At 39.0% G+C, this 12,833-nt stretch overlaps 1 protein-coding gene and 1 long non-coding RNA gene across 4 annotated transcripts in view; one reads left to right on the top strand and one right to left on the bottom strand.

The window, feature by feature from the left end:
- Positions 1-12,833, top strand: part of LOC127455464 (BTB/POZ domain-containing protein KCTD3-like) — a 29,513-nt gene that overhangs the window by 13,565 nt on the left and 3,115 nt on the right. For both annotated transcript variants that reach the window (XM_051723386.1, XM_051723387.1), the window contains exons 7-17: positions 39-185; positions 6,945-7,035; positions 7,127-7,317; positions 7,421-7,536; positions 8,368-8,455; positions 9,442-9,558; positions 9,664-9,834; positions 9,940-10,095; positions 10,217-10,313; positions 10,411-10,610; positions 10,722-10,860. In XM_051723386.1, the coding sequence (XP_051579346.1) occupies positions 39-185; positions 6,945-7,035; positions 7,127-7,317; positions 7,421-7,536; positions 8,368-8,455; positions 9,442-9,558; positions 9,664-9,834; positions 9,940-10,095; positions 10,217-10,313; positions 10,411-10,610; positions 10,722-10,860 (1,513 nt within the window). The remainder of the gene's footprint in view (positions 1-38; positions 186-6,944; positions 7,036-7,126; positions 7,318-7,420; positions 7,537-8,367; positions 8,456-9,441; positions 9,559-9,663; positions 9,835-9,939; positions 10,096-10,216; positions 10,314-10,410; positions 10,611-10,721; positions 10,861-12,833) is intronic.
- Positions 2,202-6,015, bottom strand: LOC127455477 (uncharacterized). Of its 2 annotated transcripts, XR_007899677.1 has the most exons (5): positions 5,919-6,015; positions 5,159-5,510; positions 4,651-4,829; positions 4,272-4,387; positions 2,202-3,694 (listed from the first exon to the last, which is right to left on the bottom strand). It is a non-coding gene; the product is annotated as an uncharacterized LOC127455477 (long non-coding RNA). The 2 variants fall into 2 exon arrangements; XR_007899676.1 differs by having other exon boundaries at positions 4,651-5,510.

Here is a 12,833-nt window from a genome sequence, read left to right as displayed (position 1 = left end):
CCTCCGTACCAAACATTCAGATTTTTTGTTTTTATTAGCTATCCCAGCTCGGAGCGCTGCTAGTGGGCAGGCTGCAGGCCAGGAAGAGCGTTTGGTTCCCAGTGGACCAGAGGGGAGTTTCCTCTGTTCTTGTCCACAGTCTTCTCTCCCTGGGCCTCGTGGGGCAGATGGACCTCAAAGACTGGGTGAGTAAAATCCCTTCAATGCCAAGATGTGGTTACACTGAAACTGAGGGGCACATTTAAAGGTTTAAAGGAATAGTTCTCCCAAAACTGAATTTTCATTTATCATTTACTCAAACTCATGGCATTCCAAATCCATATGACTTTCTTCTGTAGAACACAAGGATACATTTAGAAGAATATTCATCCTGCTTTTTCCCATACAATGAATCACACAGTGACTAGGGGCTGTCAAGCTCCAAAAATGACAAAAATGTAACATTAAAGTAGTCTATATCACACATGTGCTATATTCCAAGTCTTCTGAAGCCATACAATAACTTTGTGTAGTGAACAGATGGAAATTTAAATGATTATTCACTGAAAATCTTGCCCTCCACCATAGCTCTCATTCGCACTTCTGCAAATATTCAAACTTGATGTGTACATATTTGAATATGGATTTGCTCAAATTAGAATTGAGAGCTATGCCAAATCTATAGAAGATTTTCATTGCATAACAATATAGATTTCAGTCTGATCCTCACACTATCCTATCGTATGGCTTCAAAAGGGTAAATGATGACATCATTTTCATTAGACCAACACCAACCAATGCAATATTAGTATGGAGTTTAAAGGGATAGCTCACACAAAAATTTAAATTCTCTCATCATTTACTAGGGATGGGACAATATATTGAATTTCAATATATCGTGAACCAAAAAAATGACAAACCATTTCGTGGCATAACTCGATATTTTGAAATGTGCAACATTGTTTTCTGACCATGTGATCATAAATGAAATGACCCATCAAACATCGTAACCTCTCTATCACTTGATTTTACGCCTATTGTGCTTTTTTCTACACTGTTTACAGGGTTAACACAAGGTCCTTGAAGTGCTTAAAGTGGTTGAAATTAGCTTTTAGAAATTTAAGGACTGAAATACCTGGAAAACCGCCTTGTTTTGATGAAAAGTGCTTAAGATTAAAGCGGATCATTTCCTCCGTGTAATGTGTCCATCAAAGATGAGGTGACTCCACTTTCATTGAATAATGTGTCTTTCTGTATAAAATAATAATCCTTTCTGTTCTTTACAGTCAGATAAAAAAGTAAAAATAAATATTAATTTTAATCTCACACAGCATGGATGTGCTAAAGAAACCGAGATTCTCGTTGATGTTCGCTGAACTGGAACACTGTGTGAAATGCACGTTGAAACTCTTAAAGTGACAGTACCTTTTTGAATGTAAACTCAATGTTATTACTTGTAAATTGTACACATTATTTCAAACAGTGATAGCTCATATCATTATTATATATACCATTTCGTGATATGATATTAATTAATAGAATGTAGAATTTTTGCATTTTTACTGTTAAAATGTGATTAAAATAATGATGACAAACAAATGATTAAAAAATTAAATATTCACTTCTACATACTTTTTTCAGGACAGGTTGTTTTCAGTTCTATTGCTTGTTCTGCACCTGATCAGCCTGAATGTACCCCACTATTTTTGAAAGCTTATTTGTTTGTGATCTTTTCATATAGAAAAAGGTAAATGAGCAACTCTTATTATTTAAATTTTGAGCATTTATATTGTGTATTAAAGAACTTTATTTTGATGATAAATTATAATGTGTATTTTGCTCAGTTTCAGAAAATAAAAATGTTTCTGTAATATTTTGTAATTTAAGTGTTATTATATTGAATCAAGATTATATCGACTCGTGACCCTCATATCGTATATCGAACCGAATCATAAGATAACAATATCGTCCCATCCCTATCATTTACTCATCGTCATGCCATCACAAATGTGTAAGATTTGTTTTTCTTCTGCTGAATACAAATTAAGATTTTTAGAAGAATATTTCAGCTCTGTAGGTCCATTTAATGCAAGTGAAAGGTGGCCAGAACTGTGATGATCCAAAAAGCACATAAAGGCAGCATAACAATAGTCCACATGACTCCAGTGGTTAATCTATATCTTCAGAAGTGATATGATAGGTGTGGGTGAGAAACAGATCAATATTTAAGGCCTTTTTTACTATAAATTATCCTCTCTGCCCAGTAGGTGGTGATATGCACAAAGAATGCAACTTGCCAAAAACAAAACATATATACATTTACATTTATTCATTTGGCAGACTCTTTTATCCAAAGCGGCTTACAAACGAGGAATAATACATCATATGTGATTCATCTTAAGGAGACAGTGGAACGAAAAGTGCTGCATTACAAAGTTTCACTAGCATCAGAATAGTAGTATCCAAGACAGATTAGAGTGCAACAAGAATATATATATTTTTTATTTTTTTATGAGTGAACAGTTAAGTGCTCATGGAAAAGATGTGTTTTTAGCTGATTTTTGAAGACAGAGAGTGAGTCTGCTTCACGGATGGAGTTGGGAAGGTCATTCCACCAACGTGGTACAGTGAAACCGATAGTCCGAGAAAGTATTTTGGTGCCTCTTTGTGTTGGTTCAACAAGGCGGTTGGCCGCTCATTAGCCAACCGCAGGCTTCTGGTGGGAACGTAGCTCTGCAGAAATGATTTGAAGTATGCTAGAGCAGACCCAGTGACTGTTCTGTATGCCAGCATCAGAGCCTTGAATTTCCAAGGAGTGGTGTAACATGCTCTCACTTTGGTTCTTTAAAGACCAGACATGCTGCTGCATTCTGGATCATTTACAGGGGCCTAATTACGCATGCAGGGAGGCCTGCAATGAGAGCGTTACAGTAGTCCAGTCTAGTTATAACAAGTGACTGAACAAGAAGTTGTGTGGCATGTTCAGAGAGGAAGAGTCTTATTTTCCTGATATTGTAGAGTGTAATTCTATATGATCGTGCTGTCTTTGAGATGTGATCTGTGAAATTGAGTTGGTTATCGATGGTAACTCTGAGATTTCTGACTGTTTTGGAAGGCGTTACTGTAGATGAACCCAGCTGAATGGTGATGCTGTGTTCAACAGCAGGATTGCTTGGAAAGACAAGGAGCTCAGTCTTCGCTGGGTTAAGTTGAAGGTGGTGTTCCTTCATCCAGGCCGAGATGTCTGCCAAACAGGCCGAGATTTGAGCAGTCACCATTGTGTCTTTGGGCTCAAAAGACAAGTAGAGCTGTGTGTCATCAGTGTGGCAGTGGTAAGAGAACTCATGTGCCTGAATGATGGGTCCCAGTGATGTTGTGTATATAGAGAAGAGAAGTGGCCCAAGCACTGAGCCCTGAGGTACCCCAGTAAGTAGCTGATGTGACTTGGACACCTCACCTCTCAGGCTACCTTGAAGGACCTACCTGAGAAATTAAACCAGTCAAGCACAGTTCCTGTGATGCCCAGAGTAGAGAGGGTGGAGAGTAGGATCTGATGGTTGACTGTGTCAAAGGCTGCAGAACAGTCCAGTAGAATCAGGACGGAGGATCTGGATCCAGCTCTCACCTATCTCAGTGAATCAGTGACAGACAGCAGGGCAGTCTCGGTGGAATGTCCAATTTTGAAGCCTGACTGATTGTCATCTAGCAGCTTGTTCTGCAAGATATAGGCAGAGATTTGATTGAAAACTGCCCTTTCAAGTGTTTTCGCCTTGAATGGGATGAAAGAGACTGGTCTGTAGTGTTCTACTTGTGTGGGGTTAAGTGCAGGTTTTTTAAGCAATGGGGTTGCTTGAGCCTGTAAAAATGCCTGTAAGTAGAGATGTGTTAATTATGTGTGTGAGTGCCGGTAAGATGGACGGAGAGATGGCTTGGAGAAGGTGGGAAGGTATGGGGTCAAGGTGACAGGTGGTGGGGTGGTTGGAGAGGAGGAGTTTAGAGACCTCAGTGACAGTCAGAGGAAAGAACATAGAGATAGAAGAGCTGCATACAGAAGACGGGTGTTTAAGCTGAGAATGTGTTGGTGATGGCTTTAACCTTATTAGTAAAAAATGTGGCGAAGACATCTGCTGTCAGTGAGGTGTCAGGCGGTGGAGGAGGAGAACAGAGGAGTGTGTTGAATGTTCTAAATAAGCTGTGAGTGTCTGTGGTGCTGTTGGTCTTTACCTGGTAATAAGAAGTTTTGGCAGATTTAACGTTATCTGAAAAAGATGCAAGCAGAGACTGATACTTACCCTGATCTGCTGGTTCTTTAGATTTCCACCATCTCCTCTTAGCTGCCCTGAGGTCAGTCCGATGTTCACAAAGAATGTCAGAGAGCCAGGGGCTGGGTGGTGCCATATGCGCTGGCCTAGAGGAGAGAGGACAGATGCTGTCTAGACAGGTTATTAAAGTAGAGCCTAGTGTGTCTGGGGCAGTGTTTACATCCAGGGTGGAAAATAAGTTTTGTGTGGGAAGAGAGGTAGAGACAGCAGTGGAAAGGTGAGCGGGTGAAAGAGAATGGAGGTTACGGTGAATGGAAACCAATAGATGGGAGAGTCATGTTGAATTGAACAAAGTAATGATCAGAGACATGTAAAGGAGTAACAAGAATATTTGTGTTGGTACAGTTACATGTAAAAATGAGGTCCTGCTTAGTCTGTCCAAGTCAAACGAGGACAGAAGAACATGAAGTTCAGTGGCCTGGGGCTCGTCTTGGTGTATGTTGAAATCTCCAAGAACAAGTGGCCTACTATCTTCAGGGAAGGAGGACAGCAGGACATCCAGCTCCTCATGAAAGTTTGCCAGCTGACCTGGAGGTTGATAGATGACAACAACATGGATTTTTTTTTGGTTGCATTGTAGTAATAGCATGGAATTCAAAAGAAGTTTAGTTACATAGACAGGAGTGTGGTGAAAATGTTCAGTTGTTTGGAATGAGCAAACCTGTTCCCCCACCCCTACCGCTATGTCGAGGGGTGTGAGATAAGGAGAAGTTGTTGGAGAGAGCAGAGGGTGTTGCTGTATCCTCTGGACATATCTATGTTTCTGTCAGTGTGATGATGCTGAGGGTGGACTGTGTGGCAAAGGCTGGAATTAAGTCAGCTTTGTTCACAGCTGACTGACAGTTCCAGAGTCTCACCGAAAATGAGAGCAGAGCAGGTTCTGATGTGCAAAGTGGCCATAGGTTGTGTGGGTTGCATTGTGACCTGTGTCTATATTGTGTAAAATGTCTGTAACAGATAACAGGGATGTGCTTGAGGGCACATGTTATGCATAGATTAGACACATGGGAATGTATAAGGAAAATATAAAAAATTAAATTAAATAAAAAAAGATACTTAAGTGCTATGATGAGTGGCACTTTGTCAGTGTCCTCACACAGGTAGATTCGCTGGTCTTTACACAAGTAGGTCTTCACACGAGGAGGGCTTTACACGAGGGCTGCCACTTCCGCTGCCACCTCAGCATTCACGTCAAATATACACACGCTGCTATCGGGTCGTTAATTGAAAAAAGATGGACATGCCTTAATGCTGCTTAGCACAACAAAGCTAGTCACGTGGGTAACCGAAACTAAGGGTTGCGCGAGATGACAAACGTGGGAACAAACACGACTTCAGTACACTGTAAACAAACAATGCTAAACTTTAGCAATAAATAATACACTAAAACAAGTGAGGCACTGTTTAGAGGCACACTAAAAACAATGCTAGTTTTACACACAATAAACAAACAGCTCTAAATCTAGCAGTGAATACTCTAGGACAAGTCAAAACAATGTAGCACACACGCTTAAGCGATGCGAGTTCAACACAGTACTACAAAGTAAACAAACAGCACAAGTCTAGCGATGAATCCTACTCTAAAACAAAGTGAAACAATGAAAAACACACACTTACATGCAACTGCAGACTCCTGTAGATAGATTGCTTCTCCTGAAATGACTATCATATTTTAAACTGATCCCGCAGTTTAAAATATCTTACCTGCCACTGGACACGCCTTAATGCTGCTTAGCACAACAAAGCTAGTCACATTGGTAAACGAAACTAAAGAAGAAGAAGAATGCAAAAGTGAAAGTGGAGATTAATAGTAAAAAACAGACTTAAATATTGATCTGCTTATCACCCACACCTATAATATCACTTCTGAATATATGGATTTAACCACTGGAGTAATATTGATTACTTTTATGCTGCCTTTATATGCTTTTGGGCTTCAAAGTTCTGGCCACCATTCACTTGCATTGTATGGACCTACATATTTTTCTAAAAATCTTTGTTTGTGTTTAGCAGAAGAAAGAAAGTCATACACATCTAGGATGGCATGTGGGTGAGTAAATGGTGAGATAATTTGTATTTTTGGGTGAACAATCACTTTAAGTGGGATTTAAAATTTTCATAATAAGAGCTATATTAGAGACAGCAGAGAAAGAGCTGGAGGTTGGCTATTGCTATATATTAACAGCATGTTTCATTCTGGTATGGTGCTGTTGAAAATGAAGGGACAGAGGGAGGGGGAATCCCATGAAGACAAAGTAGGCCACTTATATGCAGTAGTGCAGTAGGCAGGGTGAGGTCATCTTAAAAGGCCTTTTATATCCTCAGTGCCCAGCGAAGCCATATGAGAAGAATGATGAGAGAGAGGTGGAGAAAACAAGTAAATGGACAGGCTTTCTTTTCAACTGTTTCATGGCTTTTTTTCTCGAAAATTTAGTCCAAAAAATGTATCACACAATACAGAATATAGTACATTAAAATTTGTATTTTACTTAGATGTTTTTTTTTTAGATACGGAAATAATAATCATCCACATAGAGTCATATAAGATAACTGTATATTTGGTGAAATTTTATAGGCAAATGTCTTAAAATTGACTCTTAAATGTTTTTTTTTATTTTTTTTATTTCACTTGCATTACAACAGGATCACCAGTCGACCCTAGGAAGGTGCTGATTGTCGCTGGCCATCATAACTGGATTGTAGTTGCTTATGCCCATTTTGTCATTTGTTACAGGTAAAGCTACACGTCACACCAGTGACTTATAAATACATATTAAATAGTAAGGGTTGTAACTTACCAAATGTTGACTGTGATTGGTCTATAGGATAAAGGAGTCATCTGGCTGGCAGCAGGTGTTCTCCAGCCCATACCTGGATAGGACCATTGAGCGGGTGGCCCTTAATGCTAAAGTGGTGGGTGGCCCACATGGAGATAAAGACAAGATGGTTGCAGCATCTTCTGAGAGCACCATTATACTCTGGAGTATCCAGGATGGAGGGAGTGGAAGTGAAATAGGTGGGAGAAATGTACAGAAATTATATCATTATGTAATTAAATCTCATTCTCTTGTCTATTGTTATGTGTTATAATCATTCACTTTTTCTATGTTTTTGTGAAGGTGTTTTCAGCCTTGGAGTGCCTGTTGACTCCTTGTTTTTCATTGGGAGTCAACTTGTTGCCACCAGTCACACAGGGAAAGTAGGAGTGTGGAATGCCGTTACCCAGCATTGGCAGGTACTGGAAGTCAGATTTTTTCCACTTCAACAGTCTCTCCAGTTTTAATTTTGGTGATAAACATGTTTTCTTAAAGGGATAGTTCACCCAAAAACTGAAAATTCTCTCATCATTTACTCACGCTCATGCCATCCCATATGTGTATGACTTTCTTTCTTCTGCTGAACATAAACGAAGATTTTTAGAAGAATATTTCAGCTCTGTAGGTCCATACAATTCAAGTGAATGGTGACCAGACCTTTCAAGCTAAAAATGTACATAAAGGCAGCATAAAAGTAATCCATATGACTCCAGTGGTTAAATCCATATCTTTAGAAGCTAAATGATAGGTGTGGGTGAGAAACAGATCAATATTTAAGTCCTTTTTACTTAAATATTTAAATATATAAATCTCCACTTTCACTCTCACATTCTGAAAGTGAAAGTGGCAATTTATAGTTAAAAATTATATGATATGATGAAATATTGATCTGTTTCTCACCCAAAGCGATTGGATTGCTTCAGAAGACATATTAAACCACTGGAGTCTTATGGATTACTTTTATGCTGCCTCAATGTGATTTTTGGAGCTTGAAAGTTCTGGTCACCATTCACTTACATTGTATGGACCTGCAGAGCTGAAATATTCTTCTAAAAACCTTTGTTTGTGTTCAGCAGAAGAAAGAAAGTCATACACATCTGGGATGGCATGAGGGATTTTTGGGTGAAATATCCCTTTAATACATTAAATATTTCAGCATCACTAAAGAGCCAATTTTACATTCCATATGGTTTGTTAATGATGTGTTGACACGATTCTAATATTTTCATTGTGTACTATCAATTTTACAGGTGCAGGATGTAGTGCCCATTACAAGCTGTGACACGGCTGGCTCCTTCCTCTTGCTTGGCTGTAACAATGGCTCAATTTATTATATTGGTAAGCAGCTTATCTTCCCCTATTTTACAGTGTGTTCCTTTTGTTTAACGTGAGATGTTAATGAGATGTGAAAACGGCAGTAACAGAATCGGTGTTGAAATGTAATTACAGTTGCATAAAGACATCAGTGCAACTCATGTCATGTAGTAAATAGGTTACAAATGCATGTAAATTTCATTAAACAAATGGGCTGCTGTGATTCACATCCTCATAATTTTCTAATTTTCAAAGTATTGTTAGTTATATGTATTGGAGTGAGCTCAAACAAATTGTTTTGCCCATTATGTGTTTTGAATTACAATGTTGTCACTGTTTATTAAATGAGAACGATAAAGGAATTTTTGGGTTCAATACAATTTAAGCTCAATCGAGAGCATTTGTGGCATAATATTGATCACCACTAAAAATAATTTTTACTCGTTCCTCCTTTAAAAAAAGCAAAAATCAAGGTTCCAGTGAGGCACTTACAATGGAAGTTAATGGGGGCCAATCAGTAAACATTAAAATACTCACTGTTTCAAAAGTATAGCAACAAGACATAAACAATATGTGTGTTATCATGATTTTAGACTGATAACATTTCTTACCTTTTTTGTGTAAAGTTATGGCCAGTTTAACAACTTTGTTGCCATGATGATGTAATGTCAAAAAACCCTAAAATGACTGTAAAAATTACAATTTAAACAACTTTACAGCTCAAATAATACATGAGTTTTAAAAGGAGTATTAACGTAAGTGCTTTTATAAAATTATAAGCTTCACATTTCTGACTTCAAACCCTCCAAAAAAAATTGGCTCCATCCACTTCCATTGTAAGTGCCTCACTGTAACCTCGATATTTACTTTTTTTTTTTTTTTTAAAGAAAAGAACAGACGAGTCTAAATAATTTTTGTGGTAATCAATATTATGCCACAGATGCTGTCGATTGAGGTTAACTCGTACTGAACACAGAATATTCCTTTAACTATATTCTCTCCACTCTCAGACGTGCAGAAGTTTCCACTGAGAATGAAGGACAACGACTTGCTGGTGACAGAGCTGTACCACGACCCATCGAACGATGCCATTACAGCCCTCAGTGTCTACCTAACTCCTAAAACCAGTGAGTTAATTTTCTTCATCTTGTTGATAGAGATTGAGCTGCTCTTGTTGTATTCTCTCGAAATTCTGGGAGCAAGTTTGGTCAGGGATCTTGCTCTGTTTGCAGGCGTGAGTGGGAACTGGATTGAGATAGCTTACGGAACTAGCTCAGGGGCTGTGCGTGTTATTGTACAGCATCCAGAGACTGTAGGATCTGGACCACAGCTCTTCCAGACCTTCACTGTCCACCGCAGCCCCGTCATTAAGATCATGCTCTCTGAGAAGCACTTAGTGTCCGGTAAGAAATACTCTCATACTGTATGCTGATTCAGTAGAGGATCGCATACCAAAAATGGACTGAAATGATTGCAATTTAATTAATTTGGCACTGTGCATGTTCAAGTGTGCGCTGACAATAACCACGTACGCACATGGACGGTGACACGGTTCAGAGGCATGATCTCCACCCAACCAGGATCTACTCCACTGGCATCTTTTAAAATCATCTCACTGGAGGAGACGGAGAGCCACAGCAGCTATTCCTCTGGCAATGACATTGGTGAGATTTGTACATAGCTTTTTGAAAATTGCACTATTGAAGTTGACATCTAGCTCAAGGCATGGACAATTCGCTGAGCCAACAGCCTCAATTAAGTATTTGATGTGCTGTTTCCATGCAGGTCCATTTGGTGAGAGAGACGACCAGCAGGTGTTCATTCAGAAAGTCATTCCCATTACCAACAAACTCTTTGTTCGCCTTTCCTCTACTGGGAAAAGGTACATGCTAAAACATTGCGCTATGAAAGACCAGTGTGACTTTGTGGGAAACAGTAAAGTATTACAGATTACAGATCTTCTTCTGTCTGAACGGCAGGATCTGTGAGGTTCAGGCGGTAGACGGCACCACCATCACATGTTTCACAGTGCGAGAGTGTGAGGGCTCCAGCCGTATGGGCTCCAGACCCCGTCGTTACCTCTTCACTGGCCATGCAAATGGAAGCATTCAGATGTGGGACCTAAGCACAGCCATGGACACAGTCAATAAGGTTGACGACAAGATCAAGCGGGAGCCAGGTTCTGACATATGACGATAGTCACTCTGTAGTATATAGGAAAATCGCAAATGTGAACTCCAGGATTTTGATGGGTTGAAATTAATTCAAATGTTATGTTATCTGTTTGCAGAGGTGGGAGGTCCAACTGAAGAGGAGCTTCTGAAGCTGCTTGACCAATGTGATTTGAGCACATCTCGATGTGCCACGCCCAATATCAGCCCTGCCCCCTCTGTGCTGCAACATAGCCGACTACTGGAGTCCTCTTCCAGGTCTGACCACATCCTCCACTCATCCCTAACAAGCTCGTCCTAATGAGAGAAATAAGGCATTTTTCCACACAATGGTGGAACTAGTACCTGAACTAAGTTTATTGTGGAACTACCCTATATAATAAAAAATTATATTTTATTTTATTTTAAATATTTAAATTTATTGTGAAAAGCACTATATAAATACATTTGAGTATACAATAAAACAATAAATATTGTTTCAAAGCAGCTTTACAGATTGCAACACTTATTTCTTACTTTTTCATAATATTTGAAATTATATGGCAATTTATTTTTATTTCTGCTTTTATTTCTTACTATGACTGTCAATACAATAAAATAATTGTGATTAATCTACTGATTCCAGGATGAAATAATTTCAAAATTTTTACACTTTTTTTTTTCTCAGAAATTGTTTGCGGATCCCCTAGCACCCCATTGCACCCCCTGAGGGTCCCTGGACCCCAGTTTGAAATGCCCTGAACTGGGGTATACTTTGTTTTTCTGCGTGCTGCTCCGTCTCACACATGGTCGAACGCTTAGGCTTTCAAAGTACACTCTTTTGACCGCAAGCCCATACGGATGTGTTCGACCATTGGCGAATTCTCAAGGCCAGCAAAGCCTTCTCTGCTGGCCTAACATGCCAAATAAATACATATTTTTCATCCTTTCATTCTCAATCACCTTTTTGCCTATGTATTTACAATCGCTTTCCACTCTTAATTAATCTACGAACAAACAGAGAAAAATTTAAAGTTTATCCAGTCAGAATTTATTCCTTGATGCTTACAAGTGAAGCCTGACAACTGTTTCACAAATCGCATGCCCGAAGCAGCGTGTGAGTTTGAGCTCTACCCCGTCAGGCCTTCAGAATTTCTTCAGAATCCCTCAACAGTGCAAATTAATGGGCAACTAAAGTCAGATTGTCAGATTCATCAGCCAATCAGATTGATTTATTTGTTCTTGGTGGGTGTGATCTTTAGGATATGTCCCGGTAGAGGCCTTCTAGCTGGCCTTGAGTGACGCAATCACGCTTTAAGTGATGTATGTAATTCAAGATCGAAAAGCATACGATCAAGCTGTCTGATGAGTCGGCTGTCATCACTGCCGCTATCGCCACTAAGAAAGAGATCCTTATGGATTTAAAAATAGGAGATTTGCTGCATGACCGTGTGATTGCTTAATTTATTAAACAGGAAAGGAGGACTGATTTTCACTTCAAGCAAATTGGTAAGTGCTTTTTGCATTGTTATATCAACATCAGGAGTTTCTAAGTGTAAATTAGGCTGCTTGAGCATTCAGTGTCGGATCAAGTTTTGAAAAGTAGAGCTGCGTTCCATTCAACTTGGAAAGTCGGATTTTACATCTTCCTACTAGGAAAAGTGCAATGGAATGCATCTTTATGTCAGAATTACAACTTGTAGGCTTGTGCAGAAATAAATTCTCAACTCCAATTTCGCCAAGATGCAGGTGAATGATGTCACACAAACATGTCAACATAATCTACAAAATAAGTGATAAACATTCACTTTATTAAGTAATATCCATAAATGAGTTTGTTTCCACATTACATGATATTAAAGCTTGTTTAACAAATGCCTGCAGAAACAGGTGTATAAAACATTATAATCTCTTTTGATATTCATACACCTGAAGCACAAATGCTAGCGCTGCAGCATTGTTTATCCGTTGGGTTGCTAGGAGACATCTCTAATGAGAGTCAAACCCCTGCTAAGCTAACGGGAGCGTTGCAGTTCCGAAAATCGGGGAATGGAATGCATTTATGGTCGGAGATTTCAAGTTGGAAAATTGCACATCCAACTTGAATGGAATGCAGCATAACCGTGTACCCTGAGGAAACTAAATTTATTTCAAGCAACATTTAAATCGCAAATATTATTATATAGATTTTTCCAGGTATTATAGACCTCCTTGGTAGATTCATATGAAAAATTATGATTTTTGAATGTCTG

Source organism: Myxocyprinus asiaticus, chromosome 17 (assembly GCF_019703515.2).
Source record: "Myxocyprinus asiaticus isolate MX2 ecotype Aquarium Trade chromosome 17, UBuf_Myxa_2, whole genome shotgun sequence".
NCBI lineage: Eukaryota > Metazoa > Chordata > Actinopteri > Cypriniformes > Catostomidae > Myxocyprinus > Myxocyprinus asiaticus.
Note: the sequence above shows the minus strand (reverse complement) of the source record. Positions and strands in the feature narration are given on the sequence as shown.